This window comes from Neofelis nebulosa, chromosome 12, assembly GCF_028018385.1.
Source record: "Neofelis nebulosa isolate mNeoNeb1 chromosome 12, mNeoNeb1.pri, whole genome shotgun sequence".
Classification (NCBI taxonomy): domain Eukaryota; kingdom Metazoa; phylum Chordata; class Mammalia; order Carnivora; family Felidae; genus Neofelis; species Neofelis nebulosa.
In genome coordinates, this window is record NC_080793.1 from 14,359,638 (window position 1) to 14,386,091 (window position 26,454).

At 38.2% G+C, this 26,454-nt stretch overlaps 1 protein-coding gene across 1 annotated transcript; it reads left to right on the forward strand.

The window, feature by feature from the left end:
• The first annotated feature begins 109 nt into the window (after positions 1-109).
• RAB14 (RAB14, member RAS oncogene family) lies at positions 110-25,502 on the forward strand. The gene is made up of 8 exons (XM_058694329.1): positions 110-377; positions 9,322-9,380; positions 10,505-10,558; positions 12,020-12,197; positions 16,604-16,670; positions 21,669-21,756; positions 22,151-22,181; positions 23,169-25,502. The coding sequence occupies exons 2-8, from the start codon at positions 9,329-9,331 to the stop codon at positions 23,344-23,346; spliced, it is 648 nt and encodes a 215-aa protein (XP_058550312.1). The 5' UTR covers positions 110-377; positions 9,322-9,328; the 3' UTR covers positions 23,347-25,502.
• Positions 25,503-26,454: the final 952 nt, after the last annotated feature.

Consider the following 26,454-nt stretch of genomic DNA (forward strand, 5'->3'; position numbering starts at 1 on the left):
GAGGAAGGGGCGTGGCTAGGGAGCCGGGCCCCGGCCACCCTCTTCCGGGGCTCCGCCAGCTGCGCGCGCATTCTCCTCCCCCCCCCCCCCCCGCCTTCTTTTGTGGTCCGGCCCATTGCGAGGGTGACAGGAAACCCTGTGCAGGGAGCGCCGCCATCTTGGACCTGCCCGAGGAAGATCCTGAGGGAGCCGCAGGAGCAGTCGCCGCTGCCACCGCTACTGCTGCCAGTGCGTCTGCACCTCCTCGGCCAGCCCGCTAGCTGCCGGGGCCTCGGCCGATCGCCCCTGCCCCTCTCCAGCTGCGCCCGCACTCCTCTTCATCGTCCTGACGCCCCCCTCCCGCCCGGAAAGCTGCCCAGCCACCAGCAACCCCCCAGGTAACGCGGGGCCTTCCGCAGTGTCCGTCCGGCCGAGGCCTCCTCGCCCGGCTCGCCGGGGGCCGGGGTGCGGACGACTGCGAGCAGGGCGGCGGGCGGGTGGCGCCGCAGGGCCGGCCCTGCCAGGCCGCGGCGAGCCCGGGGTCGGCGCCGGGCACCTCGGCGCCCGGCCCGACGGGACTCCCGTGCGGGGGCGGGGGGTGTCCCAGCGCTGCGCCCGCCCGAGCCTCTGGTCCTCCCCGCCCAGCCGAGAGCTGCGGGGCGTGCGGGGAAGGGTGTGTTCGGCCGCGCCTTCCCCGCCTCCTCGACCGGACCGGGCACACACGCACCTCCCGCAGGCCCCTCTCCCCGCTGCCGCTCTGGCGGACCACCCCCGCCGCATTTATCCACGCGGGCAGCGCCGCCTCGCAGCCCACGAGCCCAGACGTGGCATTCCCCGTCCCGGAGGCCGCGTCTGCCCGGAGTACAAAAGGCAGCACCTCGCAGCCTCGCCGGCATCTTGGACTAGCTCCGGTGTCCTTGTCGATGTGGGTAGACCGTGCACTTGGGCTGGGGAAGGGGTCTTATGCTTGCGAGGTTCTGGTTGGGGTGAGGCCCTGTAAGGCCCCGGACACCCTCCGAGGCCTCGAGCTTAGGTAGCATGGAGAAGCGGTGGAGAAGACCAAAAAAGTTTTGGCATTTTGAGAATGGAAGGCAAAAAGGCGAAGCCAGCGTTTGTTTTGATGGTTGGCACCTTACTGTGTGCTGGGTGCAGCCCAGGTGTCTTCCCACAGGGTTTTCTTCGAGTAACCCGTGGTGATAAGCAAAGTTATCTTCATTTACAAGGGAGGAAACTGAGGCTTGAAGTTACGATGTGACTGGTTGGTTCAGGATGCTTCCTACCGACTGGCCTCTGCCTGCGCTGTGCCTGGTGTTTCTCCGCTACCCTCAAGTTAGACTAGGGTTACAGGCATGGCCACGTAAAACGTACCCGCAGCTTAATTCCTCTTTCCCTACGTTTGCACTGGATGACAACTGACGACTTCTTTGTAACTGGAAGTCTGTAGTGTCACTCCTCCACTGCCAGTCCTCATTCTCCCAACTCCAGAGGGGAGATGGCAAGGTTTTCATTGTATATTTGAAGACGAAACTGGGGTTCCCGGAGGCCAAGTGCTTTTCTGGTGGTCCCACACAAGTGTCAGAGCTCACCTGAACTCTTGCAGAGTTTCCTGCTCATTTTGTTACTGTCACAACCGCCTTTTATTTGTATGTGGTTATTGGAGACAGACTTGACCTTGCAGTAATCCAGCTCCCACTCCTTCCCCCAACACTTGCCTGTACTTTTTTCCACAGTTCTGCTTAGGCCCTTTTATTCGTGCATGCCTCGAGGCATGTGGTGGTTAAGAGTTTTGGAGGGTTTCTACACTAATAACTGCCGCTTTCTAGTTGAGTGACCTTAAGGAATTGACTTAGCCTCTCAGAGTCAGTGCCCTTATCTATACATGGGATAGTTGTACCTACATTTTAGAGCTGTTTCGAGGATTAAATGGGATTAAAAACCCTTAGCACCTTGCTTGGCATATAGTAGGTGCTCCATTGTAACAGTGCCAGGCATGTAGTGGTTGTTTAGTATTTGTTGATTCAATCAAATCAGAGAGTTGTCCAGTTAGACCTGGGCCTGAATCTTCATTTTCCGTTTGGTAGTGTGGGACTGTGGATATATCAACTCTTAGTTGGTTTCCTTACCTGTAAAAAGAATTTTTAGGATTAGAGATTGTGTATAAAGTAGCTGGCGTGTATTAGGCATTCAATAAATGGCAGTTATTGTAAAGAGGTAAGATCCCTTTAGATTCTAATAACCTAAAAAAATTCCTTGAAATTAAAGCTACCTTTTAAAAAGTTTTTGCTTTTTAAATTTCATGTTAAACTTTATTGTTGTGGCATACTTGAACTGTGCGACAGAATTTGGAGTGTTCTTAAAATTAATCTTTATCAGTATTAAATATTTTTGCATAATCTTAGTAAGATTTTGTACTATTAGGGGAAACTTCTGGTTAAGGCAAATATATTAAAACTAGGGCAACTGAGAGATTTTTTATTTTTTTTTTAAAGCATGAAACATTTTTGTGTGGTTAAAAATGTCAGGCATGGTTGGAGACAGCAGTGTACAGATAGAAGTATCAGAGACTGTACTTTTAAAAAACTTTATGTTCTAGATAGCTTTAAACATGTACAAAAGAGAGTGATATATTGAGCCTTCTCCTACCCATCAGCCAGTGTTAACAGTGATCAGTCTTGTTGATCTATATACACCTATACCCTCTCCACCAAATTATTTTGAAGCAAGTTTCAGACATCCATATTTCATCAGTAATTTTTTTTGCTATTACTAAACCTTTTAACTGTAGTAGTAAGTACAGGGTTTTAGTGTTTTGCCCTTTTAAGTACTTTCATTCTGTGAACAGAGGTGCAGTATTGGAGTACTTCTTATTCATAGCATACCATCATAATTAACTGGAAAATTTTCTTGACACAGAAATTTTCCTTGACACAGTAAGGGATCTAGTTCCTAATTTATATTAATTTATATACAAGTATGACATTAAATATCTTGTCCAAAGTGAGTTTTTTTAAGTGGATGTTACAAATGGGGGGTTATTTTCAGAGATTGCATTACTGTTGAGGAAAGGAAATTGACCACTCTTGCTGGTTAGGTTAGATTATTAGATTAACTGCCCAAGTTTTGGGTCCACTTGTCTGACAGATCAAGTAGCATTCCATGTTAGAGGGCTTGTAAACAAATCAGACTGCTTCTGTTCTTAAGTTTCATGAAGGCAAGGAACAATGATTTTTGTGATCATTACTATATTGTCCAAGCCTAGTCCCAAGGCTTTGTGCTTAGTAGATGATCAACAAATATTTCTGTATTGGAATCACAGAAGCAGTCTATCTTGGCTCTGGTATTTAAACAAAATGTCTTGCATGTAAAACACACACACACACACACACACACAACAAGCTTAACTAATTTTAACAATACGGATCAGAATATAAATCACCTGGAATATTTTGCGGGTTGTTTTTGGCCTGTGTTGTCTTGAATAAGTTATGTAAAAATTATACGGTAACATGTTCTAAGGAGTAGAATAAAATAGCTATATAGCAGTTGTGAAAGGATTAGTCAGACATAGTGCATAAGTTAACACGGTAAAAAAAGCCAAGCTATTTAAAAAAAAAAAAAATGGGAAAATTACTGTCGATTATTGGAGGGAGTGGTTTTTGTCTGGTTTTTGAGGGTGATCATATGATTGACTTCATATGATGTTCCCCATATTGTATATGTGGAAATAATGTTGAAAGTGTTTTGAAAGGGAAGTTTTTTGGTTCTGTTTAGTCTTTAATTTATTTTGTATTAGAATTATATATTAAAATGTCTTAAATATTTCATAGTTTTTTATTGTCTCTACTTTGAATACTTTAGAACATTACTAGTGAATATAGTACATGCTCGTACTGTTAGTGCAGGCATATATAAAGTTAATAATTTCTACCCTTTTTCTGCTCTAAATCCCAAGTATTCATTTTTCACAATTTGGTGTGTATCCTTCCATATTCCACGTATACAGGATTGAGAGAGTGAGAGAGTGTGTGTGTGTGTGTGTGTGTGTATGTGTGTATGCTATTGCATAAAATTCTGCCAACTTTTTTTCACTTAAAATCATGGATATGTTTTCAGGTTAATAATATGTATATATATAAATGGTTTTTAAACTAAATGCATATTATTTCATAATACAGATGTACTCTATTTAATCATTTCCCTGTTGATAGGAGTATAGATTGTCTCCAGGTTTTGTTTTTGGGGTTTTTGGTTTTTGGTGTTTTTTTTTTTTTCTGTAAAAATGCTGCATTAAATGCCCTTGGACCTATAACCTTATGGATTGAAGATTTTGTATCTGTAGGCTACTTCTTGGTCAAAGGGGGATTTGGATTATCTTTGAGATTTTAAAATATATTGATTACTTCCCCCAAAATGTGGTAATTCATACTTCCACAAGCTGAGTGTATGAAAAGTACCTAACCTTCCCATCTACCAGCATATTTCAAATCCAGTCATTTATATGTATAATCTTATTTGGAGAGATGTTTGATTAACTGTATGGAGACCATGCAGTTTTATTTTGGGGGCGACAATGATTAGTGTTTAGTGTGCACTTAGTAACCATTTAGATCTCTGTGTATTGGCCTGGAAATAGATCAATGATTTTGTTAGGTGAAAAACACTCTGCATAGTTTTATGCAATAGCATACCCCATTTTTAAATATATTCCTTACTTTAATGGTGATATGTTTTTCTTGTTCAAGAGATGATGTTAATCTAGGGAAATCTTTTGTTAAAGCAATATTAAGCATAGTTAATATTTAAAAGGGGCCAAACAACAATCATCAGTGCTTAATGTGCACTTATTAATCCTTTCTCTTGACAGCCAGGAAGCTCAGAGCTAAATTTTACATGAGCTGATAGTAAAACTATGACCCTAAATATTTATTTTTTATTTTTTTTTATTTTTTTTTTTCAACGTGTTTTATTTATTTTTGGGACAGAGAGAGACAGAGCATGAACGGGGGAGGGGCAGAGAGAGAGGGAGACAGAATCGGAAACAGGCTCCAGGCTCCGAGCCATCAGCCCAGAGCCTGACGCGGGGCTCGAACTCACAGACCGCGAGATCGTGACCTGGCTGAAGTTGGATGCTTAACCGACTGCGCCACCCAGGCGCCCCCCTAAATATTTATTGTAATTTTCCTCCATTTTTCTTTTGAGTTTTTGATTTTATTTTATCAGTCTACATACTACCTTAGAGAAAATCATGTTCTTTGGAATCAGGCCTGAATTCAGATTCCAGCTCTGCCATTTTACTAACTTTGTAGCAGTAGCCAAATCAGTGAATTTCTCCAAACCTCAATTTTTTCAGTTTTTACATAAACCTAATAATGATAATGACTCTGCAGAGTTGTGAGAATTAAGTAAGAATTATATTAAGACAAAGTAGGGAAGCATAGTCCTGATCATCCCATGGTTTACTCCCAGCGAATGTTAACTTCAGAAACTTTTTTGTAAGTAGATATAATTTGAATTAGTGTTATCATTTATCCATATCTACAAATCCTGGTTACAATGCATCCTCTGAATATAATTTTTTTAGTACTACTTAGAGTATTAAATTAGAACCAAGTGAGTGAACTGAAAAAGATATGTGTTCCTAAGTATCACAGAAGGGTTTCATGGTGCATCTCATAACTATGGAGGAGGTGGGATGGTGTAGTGGTTAGAGGGGGTTCTCTGCAGTCAAAACAGTCTCAGGTTCAGTATAGACTTGACCACTTAGCTTTGTGACCTGGGCATGTTACTTACCTATTAAGTCTTGATCTATAAAATGAGGATTATAGATGTTTTATAAGAGTGTAGTAGTAAAGATTAATTGAGATTGCATGTAAAGCGTTTAAAACATTGCCTGGCACATATTAAGTGCCTAATGAATGGTAACGTAACAGTTACATTTGTTATTAGTTTAGAAGTTATTCACCTGTATTTAATGATGCTTGTTGTCTCAGTATAGTACTTTTTTTTTTTTTTAATGTTTATTTATTTTAGAGAGTGCAAGCAGGGGAGGAGCAGAGAGAGAGGGGGACAGAGGATCCAAAGCAGGCTCTGTTCTGAAAGCAGACAGCCTGATGCTGGGCTTGAACTCACAAACCATGAGATCATGACCTGAGCTGAAGTTGGGACACCTAACTGACTAAACCACTCAGGTGCCCCTGAACGTAGTACTACTCTTAAGGAAATCAAAGGCATTGAACGAGAGCTTATCTTCATATGAACCTTATTCACATGCTTTTGTAACACATGGAAAGAAAGGCATTTAATCACATCAGTAGCTGTGTACAAGTTACAGAGTATTTTAAGGTTTTTTAATTAGTGGAGATTGTAGTGTTGAATGAACTCATGTTCTCAGTGTTTGAACTGGACCACCAGTTTTTGACTTTTGAGTAAAGCAAAAGCATCCTTAAGTAATAAGAAGAAAACTTGTTTCCCCTTCCAAAGCTACTTTAAAAAGTACATTCTTCACCTTAACAGTGGTATGTCTCATTCCATGTGCAAGAAATGATGTTGAAAAATACTTTTTAAAAATCATATTAAGCATGGCTAATATTTAAAAGGAGACCACTTGAATATAATTCTACTATAAATACATAATTTTGAGTGAATGTTATGTATAACATTATGTTTAAACCTAGGTAGTATCTTAGCTTATAATAAGAAAGGGAGGATCTGTTATGTTAGTGACTACAGTTGTAGATATTTTCTGCCTTCATTGTCTACTGAAATTACTAAGTTTGAGTAGCTTTCCTTTCTTAACTCTGCTTTTTGGGTCATTTTTAAGAAACTTGAACCAGAAAATTGTGTGGTGGGGTAAAGACAGGGCACTGGTATTCACTGTGAAATAGTGGTCATTCTCTTTTATTTGGGAATAGTGTGTGCTAATTAATGCTTGATATTTTGTAAAAATGTTTTGAAAATTGGTCATTGTATAGATAATTAATGAACGCTTGTGTGATGACTAGCACACACACAAATTAATACAACTAGAATTGGTTTATAATTTCCTGATTAGACTTTAGAACATTTCAAGAAGATATTAGGATTGTTAGAGGCCTTGGTTTCAACATAATATAATGGAAGGCAGCAAAGTATATATAGCTACAAGTTTCAGTAAGAAGAGGGAAAGGAAATAGGAAAATCAGAAAGGTAAGAACATGAAAGACAGTAATTTCAAGGTGACTAAATGATTACTTTTCCCCAAGTTTGAATGGGAAAAGAGGAGCTTAAAAAGGAAGTTAAAAGTTAATTACAGGGTTCTGGGAAGAATACAGGTGAAGAAGTTAATAACCTTTAAATATCATTTTTATTGTGAAAGAATATTTTCTTCCTTGTGTTTGGGATCTGGTGAATAATCCACACCAATTTTAGCCTCAGGACGAACCAAGTTCATTCTTAAAAGTTTTGAGTCCCCATTGTCTGGAAAAAGGGAAAGAAATTATTATGTTCAGAATCAGTTAATCTAACTAGAAAAACTCCCTTCCTGTACGAACTGGTTAAAGGAGTTTTCAGTAATGTTGAAGACTGATCATAAAAATGTTACAACACGTCAAGCTGGAATGGGTAGCAGGGCATCCACTTTTGTTAAATGTAATCCTTACAGCACATTGAGAAGACTCTACTGTGTCCTGATTGTCTAATACCTTACTGTAATGAACTTTTTTCTCTTCCCTGATAGCAGTTATATACTTATTTTAAATACATATTTTTTCTACATGTTAAATTTTATTATATAGTAATTTTGTTAGTTTTAGTAATTGAACTTCTACAAACGTCATATGTCTGGCTTATATAATGTGACAATTGACCATGACAGTAAAATCAGATTAAAAAATACTGGAAATTAAAATTTTAGAAATGGGGTCAAATATTTATAAGTGTGTGTATGTATAATTTTTTATCTTTTCCTTAAGCTGAAAACTGGTTTGAGAATAAATGCTACAGGAAATCATTACCAGTATTAGAATTTACTTCTTGTTTCTAGCACCTAGCACAGTGTCTGACACATTCAAGGCATTCATTTGAATAAATTGGAGAGGTTTTTCTTAAAGTTATTAAAGTAGAAAGAAATTAGAATTATTTAGGTTAAGTCTATCTGAAGGTAAAGAATAAGCTGTGATTTTTAGAAATGTTTTCTAATACAGGGGCGCCTGGGTGGCTCAGTCAGTTAAGCGTCCGCCTTGTCAGGTCATGATCTCACGGTTCGTGGGTTCAAGCCCTGCATCGGGCTGTGTGCTGACAGCTCAGAGCCTGGAGCCTGCTTCAGATTCTGTGTCTCCCTCTCTCTCTGCCCCTCCCCCACTTGCATTCTGTCTCTCTTTGTCTCACAAAAATAAATGTTAAAAATATATGTATATTTTCTAATACATAAACGCCAATTTTTATAAACGTAAGTGGTATTTTATGCCATTATTTCAGCTTCTAGAGTAGTATGTAGTAGGCATTTGATACATAATCTTCAAATTCTGTATTAGGTTGAGCCATATAAAACTGCAAAATAAATGACTTTAAAAAATACAAGAACAACAGTTTCATGTGGTTTTATCTAATCCTGGCAGTAATTTGGTTTGGAAATCATATGATTGGTCTTTCTTTGGAAGCTATGCTAACCATGATTTAAAGTAGAGTTTTAAAAAGGGTTATTTTATGTTTATAAGTTAGTGGTTACTTTCTATAACATTCTGTTGTGAAATCAAAGAGTCCTGAACAAGTGGACATCTGTAATTCATTTGATCAGTTGACGAGTGGGGACCTCAAAGAGGAGGGAGGACTGTTCCTAAAAAATAAGGATTTTGTAAAGTTTATTTATTTTGAGAGAGAGAGAGAGAGAGAGAGAGAGAGAGAGAGAGAGAGAAAGCATTAGCAGGGGAGGGGCAGAAAGAGAGGGAGAATCCCAAGAAGGCTTCCTGAAGCGGGGCTCTCAGGACTGTGAGATGGCGACCTGACCCGAAATCAAGAGTTAGATGCTTAATGGACTGAGCCAACCAGGCGCCCCTACAGTGATATTTAACTTAAGTTTATAAAGATTTCCTTGTTTGAAATTTTGTTATTGGATGTTTCCTACAGTGAAATACTGGAATTGTTCTGATATAATGGTTTCTTAATATTTCTATGGATAGTATGTGAGAATGTTAATATTCATCCAAGAGAATTTATGCATTTGGTCAATTTGAGAAATGTATGCATGCATACATTTTGTTTATAATCATATGCTGTATTTTATATATCTTTAAAGGCTAGCAGCGGTCAACTGGGTAACTTGTGTATACTTGCCTTCTGCAGTAACACACTTTTCTTTGTTTTTAGTGCCACCATGGCAACTGCACCATACAACTACTCTTACATCTTTAAATATATTATTATCGGTAAGTTTACTTAACTTATACTCTTGTTCTGCAAAGAAAGTCAATGTATAAAATATTTATATACTAAAACTTAAGATACCACTCCAGAAGAAGTGTATGATTTTTTTCACTGCAAAATTCAAGCTCCTTTAATAACATTTATTTTTGCAGTAATACACTTTTTGCATTGTGGCCATGGATACTTCTGTAGTACAGTGGTGGGTACCTTTTGAACTGATGTTGATTGTTCTTGAGGACTGCCTGAAAGCTGTTAATCCTGGAAATGGGACAGATTTGCTAGGAGTACTGATAACATTCCAAAAATATCATGAAAGCCCTTGGAGCCCCCTGGATTCCAAAAAGTGATAGAGAACACTGATTCAGAGTAATTGTGTAATATATATAATATGATATTGGTAGTTTTTCCATTAAGTTTCAAGATATTGCTCAAATTAAAACACAATGCTATTTATCCAAGTATAGTTGTAAGAGCTCAGTTGAAAGTACATATACTTTATATATTAGACGATTGTACTGATTGTCACATGTTGATCATATGTGATTGTATTGTAACACTTTTCTTTACCAAAGGTTAAATTGCCATAGTACAATCAGAGATGGCATCTGTTCTGTTGTGGTTTTCCTGTAGTGTACGTGCTTTTCTTTTGTGGAATTCTATAAGAAATACAAGGAATATGAGAAAATATGAGATCTAGTCCATCAGACTTCTAGAATTTTTTATTTCTGCTAGTTATATGCTGCCCTATTTACTCCCAGAAGTCTTTTGCTTTAATGCATGGATTAAGGGGAAAAAAACAATACAAAACTTTGAAACAGCTCAAAGTAGAAAATGTTCTTACAATAGTTTCTCTGTTAGAAAGCACTTCCTATCTGATGGTTATTAACTAACATAATTTATAACTTCAGTTCTATCATACTGAAGGTTAGGAATCGTCAGTCTGTACATCACATTGAAAAGTGACCTGTATGATCTTTCAAACTCATTATATATTAGGGAAATATAACTTCAAATGTCCCAGAAATTTGTGATGTGATATGGTAGGGGATATAACAATCATTGTATATGATTATAAGAGTATAAAACTGAGTATGTAATTGCCACTTGAAAATTTTTTTTGAAACAGGGGACATGGGAGTAGGAAAATCTTGCTTACTTCATCAATTTACAGAAAAAAAATGTAAGTTCAATATATAAGGTAAAACATTAATACATGCTTTATTGTCACTTTCCTACTTTTCAAAAAGTGCCATTTTCACTATATGCATTTAAATACAACATTTCTTTAGAGAGTGAATTTAAATAGTTGTATATATAGTGAAATGCACCTGCATGTACAGAGTGTTGATTTTTATAGACCCTATATAATTTGAGTTTCTTGTTTAGTTTGTTTTGATGGTAGGAAATTTTTTAAAATGTATATTACAGTGTCAGATTTAAATAATCTTTTCTCTGACTTCACCATTTTAGAAATTATTAGAAATTTGCTGCATGTATCATTTGTCAACTAAATAATAGATTGGAGATATTTAAGTAAAATTCTTTCTGTATCCAGGACTGGTTTATTAATATTTGAAGTACAATTCTGTCTTGGGTGGTAGAGGAAGAGACCATCTTATTTTATGTAACTGATAGGCAGAATGTAGTTGAAATTGTTTCCATATAGTTGAAATTATTTTTATGGCTTGTTTTGTTTTGTTTTTGCTTCATGTAACATTTTGTGAAAGCTCCAGCCGTCTGTGTGTACTTGTACCGCAGAGTAGTGGGTTTAGGTTTTCAGTGGCCTAATTATAAGGAAAGGACTAATAAGCTTGTCCTACTGGATTAGACATATATAACCTGCCAATATATGATTGTAAGTATATGTTAAATGTGTTTTCCTTTGAGATATTGATAGTATTTTCCAGGATGAAAATTTGACCCACAACTCCTAGGGTCTTAAAACCATTGATTGGTTTGTTATATGGAATGATTATCAGGAGTCTGAATAGCATAATGTTGATATTATGAAGAACTTATTAAAATCTTTATTTTTAATTTGCAGATTCTTTCAGTCCAGGGGTTAGCAAGCAGTAGCCTGTGGGCCAAGTGCAGTCACTGCCTGTTTTTGTAAATAAGGTTTATTTCCACAACCACGCTCATCCCACCTACTGCCTCTGGCTGCTTTTTGTGCTTCCGCAGCAGAGTTGGGTAGTTGTGACAGACTTTTGGCCTACAAAACTTAAATATTTATTACTTGGTCCTTTTTTTTTTTTTTTTAAGTTTACTTATTAGAAAGAGAGAGAGAGATGGTGCAAGTGGAGGAGGGGCAGAGAGAGAATCCCAAGCGGGCGCCACACTGCCAGCACAGAGCCCAATACCGGGCTCAAACCCACGAAGCCCTGAGATGATGACCTGAGCCGAAACCAGGAGTTGAACCCTTAACCGACTCAGCCACCCGGGTCCCCCTGTTTGGTTCTTTATAGAAGTTTGCTCACCCCTGTTTTAGTCCAGTCAGATTTCTTTGACCTCTGGGTTTCTGTTAATTTTTTTTCAGCGCTAAAGTCATTTGATTGTCCAGTGGATTTTTTTTCTGCTGGTCTTAATCTGAAGCTTTCTGGAAGTTGGAATATTATATTCTATTTCTTTTCCTCTCTGACAGTTATGGCTGATTGTCCTCACACAATTGGCGTTGAATTTGGTACGAGAATAATTGAAGTTAGTGGCCAAAAAATCAAACTGCAGATTTGGGATACAGCAGGACAGGAGAGGTTTAGGGCTGTTACGCGGAGCTACTACAGAGGAGCTGCGGGAGCGCTTATGGTGTATGATATCACTAGGTAAGAGATTCATAGTCTTTCAAACTTCGTACTTGAAAAAACACGTCTACTTGAGGCAGCGTGGTCTCCGGTTTTATCGATGCAGGCGTTCCTTAGTTTGTGATCGCGTGCCTATACGTGAGCTTATTTGGGCTTTATGGTTCCTTCTCTGAATTGCTGTAGAAGACTTGACGTGTGTAACATGTTGGTTTCCTTTTCTGAAAGTGGATACGACTGAAGAAAAACTTTAGGAGATGCTGGTGGAGCTAATAGAAGAAGACTATTCTGAAAAGCAGCATCTGTTCAGTTATTTGAGGTGAAATAATATTTTATACCAAACTTTGTTCTTTTTCACTTCAGTACAAAGCAAGCGAGTCTTGAGTGACTCTGTTCAAAGACACTTTTTCAAAGTCAGGTCAAGGAAGGAATTAAGTAGTTTTGCCAATCCAACATGATAGGTTATAAAAAGTGCTTATGCTTGCATCTGAAGGTGTTTGAGGTATTTAATTGTTCGTTCACTTAAATTCTTTTTTGCTCTAAAATGGATTGAAATGGTTTGCAATACCACATGCAGCAAGATTAAGTTTATTTCAGCTTGGCTTTCTGGAAACTGAAAGCACTTGATACAACATCACAAAGCTGGACCCTATTTGGGTTGAGAAAAACATGGAAAATTGGGCTACTTCATTAAACTGTGCTAAGCTGGCAGATGAACTGGATCACCTTTCATATTAACGCAGAGTGCCAGTTTATTGTTATTTTTTTTTAAAGTTTATTTTTGTGTTTATTTAAAGAGTGTGTGAACAGGGGAGGGAGAGAGAGAATCCCAAGCAGGCTCTGCACTGTCAGCTCTGAGCCCAGTGCCGGGCTCAGTCTCATGAACCGTGAGACCCTGACCTGAGCCAAAACCAAGAGTCGGACGCTTAACCAACTGAGCCCCCCCGGGCGCCCTGCAGAGTGCCAGTTTAAAGCATTGTGACTCTTGTCTTATTTTTTTGAGAGGAGGTAGGGATGGGTGAGTGGGGCCAAATGATGATTAGACTTTCAAGCATATTTCCTTCTGAGAAATGCTTTACATGTTTGCTCTTGAAGAGTCACAATACAGCGCACATTAACATGTTAGCACCCTGAGAAGTTCTGCAGAAAAATTCTTTAAGTTAATTTAGTTTGGTGTTTCCTAAGCTTATTTTATTGAGGAACACACTGGGAAATGTGGACTTAGAATGAAGATAGCGGCTGATTATAATTACAGTGCTTGAAGTTCGTTGAGTTCTAGAGTTGGGTGATCTCAGGGCAAAAGGAGTGAAATAGCCTTAATGCTTTTCTCTGTAGCCAGGAACTGGTAACATGATAAGTAGATAGTTTTGTGGGAAGAATATTAAAGAACCTGGCCATCTCTACAAGACATCCTTATGAGGGGTGCATTCCCGAAGACTTTGCATCATTAAAAACTCTATTCATTATTAATCAATTTAAATGTCCTGATATGTGCTTAGAGTTCTCAATCTGTAATGTAGTTGGTTTTATTTTGTGTGTGCTTGTGTTTTTCCCCCTTCAGCTTTACTGATAATATAGTTGACACATAACATTGTGTAAGTTTAAGATCTACAAAGTGATGATTTGATACATGTTTGCTTTTAAGCATACCTTTTAAGCATAGCAACTACTTTTGGTAGAATATGTGTCTGTTCAAGTCATCAAAAGTACTTTGGCTGGAAACTGCCCAAATGCCCATCAAATAAGGAAGAGATAGACAAATGGGTATATTCATGCAATGGAGCATAATGCAACCATTAAAAGAAAAGAAACTCCGATATATGCCATAAGGTGGATGAGTCTAGAAAACATTTTGCTGAGTGAAAGCAGTCAGACATAAAAGGCCACATGTATGATTCCATTTATATGAAAGATCCAGAATAAGCCAATTCATAGAGACAGAAAGTAGATTGCCAGGGGACAGAGAGTGAATGCTGATGGGTACGGAGTTTCTTTTGGGAGTGATAAAAATGTTGTAGAATTAGATACTGGTGATTGTTGCACAACTTTGGAATATATACTAAAAACTGATACATTGTATACTTTAAAAGGATGAGCTTTATGGTATGTTCATATCCCAATAAAAGTATTATGGAAAAAAAGTACTTCAGGCTTTACACCGGTGTTTTTCATATGCTACATTTCATAGTAGCATTAATCCTTGACATTTTGCAAACTTGAAAGTTCCTGCTTTAGTAATATTTTTTATTCTTGGCATTAACTATAATTGTTACATGATACTTTTCTAAATTGATAACATAGCTTATCATGGCAATTTTTTTGGCTATATCAGTTGTTTGATATGTCATTTAACATCCATGCCAAAGTTAGGGATATAGTTGCACTTTTTTTTTTTTTTTTTTTTTTTTTTAGCACTATTACCACTAATTAATGAATATTCTGATGCTGCTGTATTTATAGATTTGAAATTATGGTGAATTTAAGTTAATAAAATAATTACCAAAACTAAAGTTTACGTGATCTGTATACTTAAAAAGGATGTGTAGATTTCTCTGTTTACCAAAGTAATGGCGGTTTGTAATTCACTGTTGCTGCCAGCTTTGACATTTTAAAATTTACTAAAATCAGTATAAATATTTTTGTATTTGTGCTATTTGAGTTTTTGTGCACAAAGTAGGATAAATTTATGTGTAAAAGCAAAGTATGTCAGTGCTGCAAATACTGAAGAGTAAAGTGATATGGCTTGTGCTTTTTAAAAATATTTGACCATTGGAAAATTATAAAACATCAGGAGAATGTTACTTTTGTTTATTTGATTTTTTTTTTTTTTTTTTACAGTTAGGTGGTGATTTGTGTGTAACATGATTTAGCACAGTAAAAAGAGAATCTTAGGACTCCTTTTCAGTTCCCACTGAGAAGGGATTAAGTGTTTGGAATATTCCAACTTTATATAGGTACTGACAGCTGGAGATGATGGAATATATTCACAAGGCTAAATTTGAAACACTTTGAGGACAGTGTGTGTGCAAAGGGTTCAAGGCCTGGCTCTGAAATCATTTGGATCTTTGTGGGGCTTCTGTTTACTTACCTGTTAAATGAGTAGGATGGATTAAAGTTCTGTGAATGTATTTAAATCAGAAACCCCTTTTTAAAAAAATCTTTTCTAATATATATTTTTGAGAGAGAGAGAGACAGAGTGTGAGTGAGGGAGGGACAGAGAGAGAGGGAGACAGAATCTGAAGCAGCCTCCAGGCTCTGAGCTGTTGGCACAGAGCCTGACGCGGGGCTCGAACCCACAAACCGTGAGAACATGACCTGAGCTGAAGTTGGACACTTAGCCGACTGAGCCACCCAGGTGCCCCCAATCCGAAACATTTTTAACCTTCAAAATTTTATTTGATCCCTTTGGTAGAGTCTGAGAAATATTAATACTATCCTGTATTTAATATTGTATATTATTTAAATTTGCTTGCTCTCTTCGGGCCTGTTTGGCTAGGGCAAATGAGCCTATGAGTTTCTAAACTAATGCTTGGAGAAAGTGGAGAAATAAGGCAGTCTGGATCCCAAAATGATTTAGCTGCTGGGTAAATAAGAGTACAGAGTTAGAATAAACTTGCTCTGATATCTAGGGACTTCAATTTCCTGTCAGATGTATTAAGTGCCTTTTTAAGGCCACGTTTGTTTTAAAATTTTCTTAATGTTTTATTGATTTTTGAGAGAGAGAGACAGAGCACAAGCAGGGGAGGGGCAGAGAGAGAGGGAGACACAGAATCCGAAGCAGGCTCCAGGCTCTGAGCTGTCACCACAGAGCCCGACGTGGGGCTTGAACTCACAAACCTCAAGATCATGACCTGAGCCAAAGTCAGATGCTTAACCGACTGAGCCACCCAGGCACCCCTAAAGCCAGTTTTTATGCTGTCGTATTCAACTTTCTCTTTAAGGAGAGGTGAATTTTGTATCTGTCTATAGTGTGACTGTCTTGGTTTCTAATTTGAAAAAGACAGATGCAAACATGTTTGCCCCTGAACATACACCATTTGTGAGACATTTTGGTGCTATGTCTCCATTTTGTGGTCGAAAATCTGGATGATTTAAAAATAATCTTAGTTTTTACTTCAGATTGTAAATTCTGGGTTCAGAATTGTTTTCATTAATTTTCTGTGTTGTTCCTTGCTTGCCTATTGGTGTGCTTTATGAATGTACTTTTAAATGCAAGCAGTTAACTCCTGAAATGTAATTAGAAACTTGTTGGATTATTGTTTATTTATTTAAAAATAATAGGTTTAGGCTAGATTTTTGGAAAATATGTGTTTACATTCCACAGATTTTGATAAAAGTGAATATTTTAAATATTTATTGAAGTTTGTTTTTAAAAAATTGAAATGGCAATTGTATGTGGTAGTCATACACGTAAACTTTAATTTTTGCAGAAGAAGTACATATAACCACTTAAGCAGCTGGTTGACAGATGCAAGGAATCTCACCAATCCAAATACTGTAAGTTGAATAACCTTTGTTCTACAGAAAATTTGAGAACTACACTAACCCCGAAAGGAAAGTTATTTGTTAATAGGATTTTTGTATTTGAGTACTAAGAATGAGAGAATATTTTATTTTCAAATTAATTAAAGAGAAGTTAACCTTTTTTTTCAGTAGTAATTACTCTAGGTTTTGTATTTATGTTTGGTTTTCGTTCATGTTTGTGGTTAAAAAAAAAAAAATGTTATGAATGGAGTGGTGACCTCCTGTGAGGTGGAGACTATGAAATCTGAAACAATCACTTTGAAAGGGATCTGCATTTGTTTCATAAAACCTTATCATTAGAAGAAACTGGGAAAAATATAAAGGGTCTCTATTTTTTCTTTTTTTTTTCCCCCAAGGTTTTATTTAAATTCAAATTAGTTGACTTACAGTGTAGTATTGATTTCAGGTGTAGAATTCAATGGATCGTCACTTACATACAACACCCAGTGCTCTTAACAAGTGCCTTAGTGCCCATCACCCATCTAGCCCATCTCCATCCACCTCCCTCCATCAACCCTCAGTTTGTTCTCTATAGTTAAGAGCCTCTTAAGTATCTGCCTCTGTCTCTGGTTTTACCTTAATTTTCTTTCCCTTCCGCTATGTTCATCTGTTATATTTCATCTTCTTTGTTTCTGGATCTCTATCATTTCTTAACAACTGCTTGTGAATCTACAATTATCTCAGTAAAATTTCAATTAAAGATAAAAGAGTTCTACATGCTTTAAAAAATCAGTTTTTTAATTAAAAAATTTTTTTACCAAAAAAATCTCAACTATACTTAAATATTAAAAGGTAAATTCAAAAAGTAAGCATTATTGTGCTATATTTTCAAACTGCAAATTAAAAAAACTTTTTTTGAGAGAGAACATGAGCTGGGGAGGGGCCGAGGGAAAAGGAGAGAGAATCTTAACCACTGGGTGTGGAGTCTGACTCGGTCTCAAGCTCGTGACCCTGGGATCATGACCTGAGCTGAAATCAAGAGTCAGATGCTTATCTGACTGAGTCACCCAGGCACTGTCAAAAAATTTTTTTCTTTTTAAAATGAAAATAAAAAAGGCCAACTACCAGGCTAGACTCTGTAGTAGCCAGAGATAAAGATGCATCTTGGCCCACGGAATGTTACGGTCTAGTAAGGAGATAGCTGTGCGTATGTGTTTAGCTGCGCTGAAAAAGCAGAGTGAAATAGGAGTTGGAGCAACTGGTGTGTGTGTTCCTGAAGTGCTCCAGATAAGCAGTGCTACCTGGAGAATCCAGCTGTACAGAGAAAGTGATGTTTGAACTGGGACTGTAGAGGTGAATAAGGCTTCCAGGAACAGGTGAGGAAAGGCCGTGAGCTGTGACTGACTCTGAGCTTCTTCAGAATAAGGCCTGGGTCTTACTTGGCTTTGTTATCAGTGATAAGATTGGCTTTTTTTTTTTTTTTTTAAATCAAGGAACAGCAAGCAATTGGTGGAACTGAAAGTTAATGTCATTTGCCTTTTATGTCAAGGACTGTGCCTGGAATTTTCGTATCAATTATCATTTTAAACCCACTGTAGGTATACATACAAAGCTATAGATAAATGTTCATAACAGCTTTATTTACAATAATGGGAAACAACCTAGATGGCCATCAGTAGGTGAGTGGTTAACCCATCTGGTATATTCATACTACAGAATACTCCTCAGTGAAACAAAGGAATGAACTATTGATGCACATAGCAATTTAGATGGCTCTCAAGGACATTATGCTGAGTGAAAAAAGTCAATTTAAAAAATGACATTTTGAATGACTCCATTTATAAAACACTCTCAAAAAGACAGAATTGTTGCCAGGAGTTAACAGATGGGGGTGAAGGCTATGAGTGGTGTGGGATGACTATAAAAAGGGCAGCACAGAGAACTTCCTTCGTAGTGATGGAACAGTTCTGTATCCTGATAGTGGTGACACAGATCTGTACCTGCAATAAAATTGCATAGAACTGTGCACACACGAGAGTGTACAGCTGGTGAAATTGAGTGCACCAGTGTCACTTCCCTGGTTTTGAAAGTCTGTAAGATGCTACTGTTGAGGAAGCTTGGTGAAGGGTCTTTAGAATCTCTACTTTTGTAAGCTTCTGTAATTCTATAGTTATTTCAAGAAAAATGTTAAAAAGAAAAAAAAAAACCTCATTGTAGAGGGTTCTTAGAGGAGTATAATGACAAGTTAGGCATGTCTTTCCTGTCTTATTTATGCCTCTTTAAATTTTACCACATCTTCAGAAGAAAGTGTTAATGGAGGAAAAACTTTCCTCTGCCTTTCAAGATTCTTCTGGTTGGTCTAAGAAATAAATTGACAGAGTTGTTAAAAGTTTCTGGAGGTTGAGTCGGTACCCTCTCCCTGGTACTGAGAGGGAAATACCCTTACAAATGGAGATTTTTCTTCTAAGTGTAAATATCTCTTAAGGTAAAGGGTAACTTTGGGTTTTCAGAGCTTTACCTCTGTCTGGTGTTTCTTAAAAATAAATTAGCTTAAGATAATTAATATTCCAAAGAGGCCTATCTTGAGGTGGCAAAATTTGCTCCCCTACAAAAGAAAATCTCTTAAGGTCCAGCTCAAATGTTACATTTTCTATAAAGTTGCCTTGAATTTCTATATGGGGGTTACATACCTTCCCATTTTGTCTGGTATATTTTGTATCTCTGTCTTGTTAGCATGCTACTTTCATGTCTCCTTTCAGGATGATAGGTAAAGCACGGCTTGGAACTTCTTAAGGAATTGGGAGAGGAGGCAGCGTTTCCATTCAGCTACCATTTAAAATAATTCTTTGAATTATCTTTTATTTTTAAAAACAGCTTTACTGAGATATAATTAGCATAATGTACCCGTGTAAGGTGTGCAGTTCAATTTTTTTTTTTAAATATTAGAGCGCACACACACATGCATATGTAGGTGCATGAGCTGGGGAGGGGCAGAGAGAGGACCCCAAGCAGGCCCTGCACTGTTAGTACAGAGCCCAACACAGGGCTCCATCTCCCAGACTGTGAGTGAGGTCATGACCTGAGCCAAAATCAAGAGTTGGATGCTTAACTGACTGAGCCACCCAGGCACCCTGGTGTGGTTTTTCTTTTGTTTTTAAGTTTATTTATTTTGAGAGAGAGAGAGAGAGAGAGCGCGCGCGCATGTGCAGGGGAGGGGCAGAGAGAGGGGGAGAGAATCCCAAGCAGGCTCCATGGCTGTTAGTGCAGAGCCCGATGTGGGGCTTGAACTCATGAGCCATGAGATCATGGCCTGAGCTGAAATCAAGAGTCAGAGGTTTAATCGACTGAGCCACCCAGGTGCCGCACCCTGGTTTGTTTGTTGTTGTTTTTTTTTAACTGAAATCTAGTTGACATACAAAACATTTCTTGTTTTGAGTACTTGTCTTATAATGGCTCTGTATTAGGCCACCATGATTTTATCAGCCTTGATTTTTTTTTTTTTTTCAACATTTTTTATTTATTTTTGGGACAGAGAGAGACAGAGCATGAACGGGGGAGGGGCAGAGAGAGAGGGAGACACAGAATCGGAAACAGGCTCCAGGCTCCGAGCCATCAGCCCAGACAGAGCCTGACGCGGGGCTCGAACTCACGGACCGCGAGATCGTGACCTGGCTGAAGTCGGACGCTTAACCGACTGCGCCACCCAGGCGCCCCTTTGATTTTTTTTTTAAAGCTGATTTCCTTTTTTAAGTGTTCTTACCTTATTCTTTAAAAGACTGACTCCATGTGAAAATCTTTCCCTCTTTAGTGGGCCCTTGTCCACACTGATTGAAAAATGCTCACATTTGTTACACTGCTGAAGTGTTCTTGCTCAAGGTTTACATTCAGATCACGGTGGTTCTTCAGTTCGTTAGACATCGTGTTTTAGAAACAGGAGAGCCAGGTGCTGCAGTGTCGCATGAGAAAAAGTTAATGGTGGAAATCACTTTTGGTTGAAACCATCCATTCCTGTCTGTATCTGGATTACCACATCTGTTTGGAAGGGAAAGGAAGGGGGGATCACTCGTTAGTATGAAATAAGGTTATATATGGACAGAGACAGTTTATCCATAAATGCCTCCCGCCCTCCCAAAGCACCGTGACGATCAAAGCTCTGTTTCCAAGGCTGCAGACTTTTTTCTTAGAACTTTTCAGAGCTGCCTTTAACTCTGGCCTAACTTCACCTGTATAAATGATTCCAAACCGAGTATAGATAAGTGTGTGTATTTTGCCTTGGATTTGAACTTGTCTGCATATGTGTCCCCCCCACTCCCTCTTCCCACCACCACTGTTCCCCACAGAACACAGACATTTGTTATCAGTTGCTACAAATGTAGTCCTGCCTAGGGCTAGCTAGTGTAAGGACAGGTTTTGAAGGTCACAGTTTGGGTTTTCTGCCTTGGTTCTAATATCTTCCTCCCCCTGACTCACCGAGTAAACGTTGACAAATTCCTTTGCCTTATTTGAGCAGTGATTTCCTTACTTATAGCCTGAAGGAGTTGAACTAGTAGTTTAACTTTTTGAGGGTCCTAGAAACTTTAGAAAATCTGATGAAAACCATGAGCATTCTCTTCCAGGGAATGTACTTGTTGACAACATTCTGTGCTTAATTTCAGCGCATTCGCAGATCCCCGGGAACTTGTCCGTGACCCCTTTAGTAAGCTTACTCAGATAAGTCATAACCTTTGGCCTAGACCAGTTGTGCCTCATGGACTGTTTTGTTTTTGAATGGCTTGCACACCTGAAAAATCTACTCTTTGCCCTTTATAGACAGTTTGTCAGCCCATGGCCTAGATAATTGCTGAGATCCCTGTTAATAGTACTGACTTGGTGATTTTTCATACGTGTCTGCTAGACGAGATTGCTAGTACTTGGGTGTCCTTTTTAGGCCCCTGTGTTTTTTCTGTCAAGGTTTTTGGATTTCAGAAATTTAATGGTTGATTTAAATGGTTGCTTTTATTTTAAGATGTCTTTCTTTTGGTCACAAATTAGGTAATAATTCTCATAGGAAATAAAGCAGATTTGGAGGCCCAGAGAGATGTAACATATGAAGAAGCCAAACAGTTTGCTGAAGAAAATGGTGGGTTTCTTTTAAGATTTTTAATGGTGGTTTTGGTTCACACATAGAATTTCTAAGGAAGGGTGGGATTTTGATACTGCAGATTATGTGACTTTTTTTTTTTTTTTTTTTTAAATGGCAACTGCTTACATTTCCAGAGTGAGGAAATAAAATGTTTCTATTTGACATTCGTGTTATTCATGTTGGGGGTAGTGCAAGTATTTAATAACAAATATAAAGATTCCCCACCATCTCAAGCTAACATGTATTGTTGCATAAAATACTATGATAGGAGTACTGATAGCTGATGGGAAACTTTTATTCATGGGAAGGTTTTATTCAAGTGTTATTGAAGATAATGCCCTTTTGAGTTCATTTGAAATGTCTTAATCATAAGTCTGAATTTTATTTTTAGGCTTATTGTTCCTTGAAGCAAGTGCAAAAACGTACGTATGGCTAAAATTAATCATTTTCAGTTATGTTTAATTACATGCAAACTTCTCAAAGTAGAACCACACATATGGAAAATGGATTCTAATATATTTGCATGTAATAACGCTTATGGTGGGAAGAATAGTAAGCACGCATCCCTTTGCTTCCTGTTTCACATTTAAAACTAATATTTTTTGTTAACTTTGCCTAAAAGATTGTACCTTGATTATTCCCATTGGTAATCCAGGTTAATAAATGAAGTTGTGTTAGCATTTCAAAAGCGTTTGACTTTCACAACTGAGGTTGAGTTTGGCATCTTAGACTCAAGCTTGGTTAATCTGTTCATTTAATACTGCTGATTAAAAAGCATGACCTAAGGAAACAATGTCTAAGAATAATTAGAAGCATAATTAATTTTCTGATTGTTACTCCGTGTCCATTATTGAACCCCAGGCCTCCCATCTTCATTTATTAAGTCAAACATCTCTTGCTGGTGAGAAGCCAGCCCCTTTGTTCAGTGACATCTGTATTGTTAGTATTAAGAGAACTGAAGTGTGAACACAGCCGAGCATGAATATATCACCATCACATGATAAAAACAGTATAGTTGGTGCTTGGCTAATCAGACCATACAAATCCTGGAATCCTCTTCTGCATGTTTTGAGATGTTTGTTTGTGTTTGGAATGCCTTCTCACATTTACCAAACTGGCTCTTCATTTTCATTATATATTAGTATATAACATTTTAATGATTGGAACGTACCCTGTTATCCAGTTGGGGCTTGTAGAAACAGCTCTTGGTACCGCGTTCACATGCTTTTCCACAGAAATTATTTCCCCATGTTGCTCTCCTTAGCTCAGTCTTTGGTAATCTCTTGTTAGATGACAGTGGCTAAGTTGAAGACATCATGGCAGTTGACTAAAGGTTAGCAAAAGTGCATCATGTCTAATCTTTCGTGGAGAGCTGTGATTCTTGAATAAAGTTGTCGATTGCCTCTTAGGGGGGAGAATGTAGAAGATGCTTTCCTTGAAGCTGCCAAGAAAATCTATCAGAACATTCAGGATGGAAGCCTGGATCTGAATGCTGCTGAGTCCGGTGTACAACACAAGCCTTCAGCCCCGCAGGGAGGCCGGTTAACCAGTGAACCCCAACCCCAGAGAGAAGGCTGCGGCTGCTAGTGACCTCTTTGCCGTAGCTCCCGTTTGACCTTTCACCTGTCTGTTGGAAGCAGTACTTTTTACTGCCTCATTGTCTTCTGTACATCTTACTGGGTTTAATTAAAAAAAAAAAAAAAAAGGAAAAAACAACTCTGTTGTAAAAACAGTTTAACACAATACTAAACTGCTAAACAACTAGGTGTAATCAGGTTATCAAAGGCAAGTAGAGTAATAAATCTCTCCTGCATGGTAAATCTAGACTTTTTTTTCCCCTTGATCGTCCTCGTGATAGGTATGTCACCAGTACATGATTTAAACTGAGCACTGATGCTGGACTTAAATGATTTTTATCCTTCCCTCTTTTTGGCAAGGCTTTGTCTTACTGTATGGTTTAATTTGATGATATCTTAAGCCTTTCTCCCCATCTTTAACTGTTCAAGTATGTCTGTTGTAACCAGTAAGTTTATTGCTGTGAAATGACTTCTGATGATAGAGAATGGGCTCTATAACTGCTTTTGTTTTGTTTTCGTTGGATAAATTTTCTGTCGTGTGGGTGGCATTTTTCTCGTGGAGGTTTGCTTCTGTCTTAGCCTTGCACAGGGAAATATCCACTTATCTTTTCTCGTGCTTAATTAATAGCTTTATCTTTTTTTTTTTTTTTTTTTACACTATTTTATCCTTTTCTCTTTAGCAGAAAGTAAATATGTATAAAATTTGAAGGAACCGAACTAACAATACATTCTGTGTATATTATTTTAATGAAGAAAATAAATTGATTACTGGCATTGGAACAGTATAAATTACCAGTTTGTACAGTATGACCTATATGTGACCATGTTACTCCCTTCCATTTCACACAAGGACATAGACACAACTGCAGTTCACAGGTAATACTGGCTTCACCCTCTGGTGCTGGCAGTCTTTGGGGACACAATGCTGGAAGGAGCTCCTAGCACGAGAGGATTAACACTAGCAGATTCTGTTCCATCTTTGCACCGTGGCTTACCTGCTGATTTTCTTAACTGTTCTTGTGCAATCGACAATGTGCTAACCTGCTTTTCTCTTTGTAAACGTTTTGCATTACAGGCTGCATTTCTTGCCTTACTGTATAGAAAAAGAAAAAAGGCTGGGTTTATTATTGCACATTTTAAGCTTTTATACCTTTATCTTCTTGGAATGGTGAGATTGTGGACCGGACAGTCAGAACCGCAGGTCTGCTGTTAAGGGATTTTAAACTGTGCATTTTTAACACTACAGTGAGATAATTTAAGGTATCCCTTGTGTTCTTAGTATAAGGGGCTGTTTTATGTCATGGGGGCATAAATTGTTTTGTAAAAGGGAAAGTGTTTCTAACGGTGTTTCAGTGTTTGCGCCAGTGTTTGCACCGATCCGATCCGAAGTAAGTTATTACTTTGCACTGGGTGGTTTGGCCACTGAAAGGATACTGTGTTGCAAGGGAAATGATCTCTTTAGACAACAAACTTCTGTTTCACCAGGTTCTTTACTTCTTTTGATTGATTTCTGATGGAGTTTATGGTTCAGACTGAGAATTGAGGTTATTTGAAGTAGGATAGGTCAACCTTAGTGTATTATCTAAAATCACTCAGCTCACCTGCTGTGTTTAAAATACACATTTGAAATCCCTCTTTACAGACACTAAAGTAAAAATAAAAAATACGACTTTCTGGGTTGTAAACATGTGGTAGTACTGGAGTATTGTATAGTCAATGTTAAATAAAAGCCAAAACTGGAATGTGCAGAAAATAGGATTGGGTTAATTTGTGGACTCATCTTTATTTTTGTCTTCGTTGAACTTTTTTAAAAACAAGATTCCTGGAGTAGATTGGTATATTCTGTTCAGGACTTAAAAGTGACCCATTTTGCTTACCCTGTTGCTTCACAAGGGACTTGCCCAGGGACCATGACCTGCTGGTGTGTGTATATATTTACAAAAACAAAACCAACCACCCACCCATTGGGATATAAGGTAGCAATCACAAACTAAAGACTGTGGCTTGTTTAGGTGCAATACCCTGATTCCCAAAGTTAGTTACAGTGGGTCTTATTGTTTTTGTGACAGGATTTATTCAGACTGCTGTACTCTTCATTTGATGTAACAAAATGCTATTAATCTAAATATTTGTAAATAAAGTACCTGTATCTAGATTAAATTAAAATGGTTTGCATTATTTTCTGAATTACAATAGGATTTCGTATTTTCTTCAGGCAAACAGTTATCTGGCAGAAGCTGTCAGTTTTTATTGCAGAACTGTCCTTGTATAAAGAGAAGTCTATGTATATAGCGTATAAATCCACATCGCTTAGTAATTGACCTACACTTTTATTCTTGTGTTCAGATCAGACTTGCAGTGTTTAAGTTGACTTTTTTCAGCGTGAGATCGGCACCCTTGGTGCCTGATAGTGTTCTCCCTTGACTGTACTTGGGGCCAAATTCTGTTATTTGCATGTGTAACCCCCTATAATAAACTTGGGTGCTCAAAAACAGAAGAGCAAATTGTCATATTGTAACATACGTGTGCCAGACACTGGGAAAGTAGAGAGAGTGAAGTTCTTTTAATCTTTAATCCAGGAGAGCTTACTACCTCTGTGGTCACCCGGTTCTCTGGGTTGTTAACCGTGCACCTATGAGGAGCCCCTCTTGATTAGTACTTGGTGCTCAGTACTCTTTATGGGTTAGACGTTCCAGTACAATGTTCAGGTGTTTTTCATGGATAATAAAGTGTTTGATGCAGTAACCTCGATAAAAAAAAAAAAAAAAAAAAATTTCTGGTGGTGATGTTCATGTCCTACTAGAGGTAGTAAAGTTTCTTTGGAAAGCTGTCTTTTGGAACCAGGTGTTTGGCTCCATACATTGATTACCTCACCTAATTCCAGACTACAGTTTTGAGAACTCTTTTGCTCACATATCCGTTGTTTCAAGTGTGATCTTTTTAGAAAGGTGTGTGGTTCAATTCCCTCCTTCTTAAACTGAAGAACATGGGAATAGAGAGGGTTCACGTGGCAGTTTAGAAAGAAGAATGGGAAAATGTGTCCCTGAAGGATTTCAATAGAACTGTGCAGAGGCCTGACTTCAAAGCATTTTGCGAAGACTTGTGAAAATGAAACGAG

What these genes read in the sequence shown, in the direction of transcription:
- RAB14 (XM_058694329.1), top strand. Translation starts at nt 9,329, where the DNA reads ATGGCAACTGCACCATACAACTACTCTTACATCTTTAAATATATTATT. An exon ending in TCAATTTACAGAAAAAAAAT is followed by an intron (nt 10,559 to 12,019) that starts GTAAGTTCAATA and finishes CCTCTCTGACAG; the next exon opens with TTATGGCTGATTGTCCTCAC. An exon ending in ACAGTTTGCTGAAGAAAATG is followed by an intron (nt 21,757 to 22,150) that starts GTGGGTTTCTTT and finishes TTTTATTTTTAG; the next exon opens with GCTTATTGTTCCTTGAAGCA.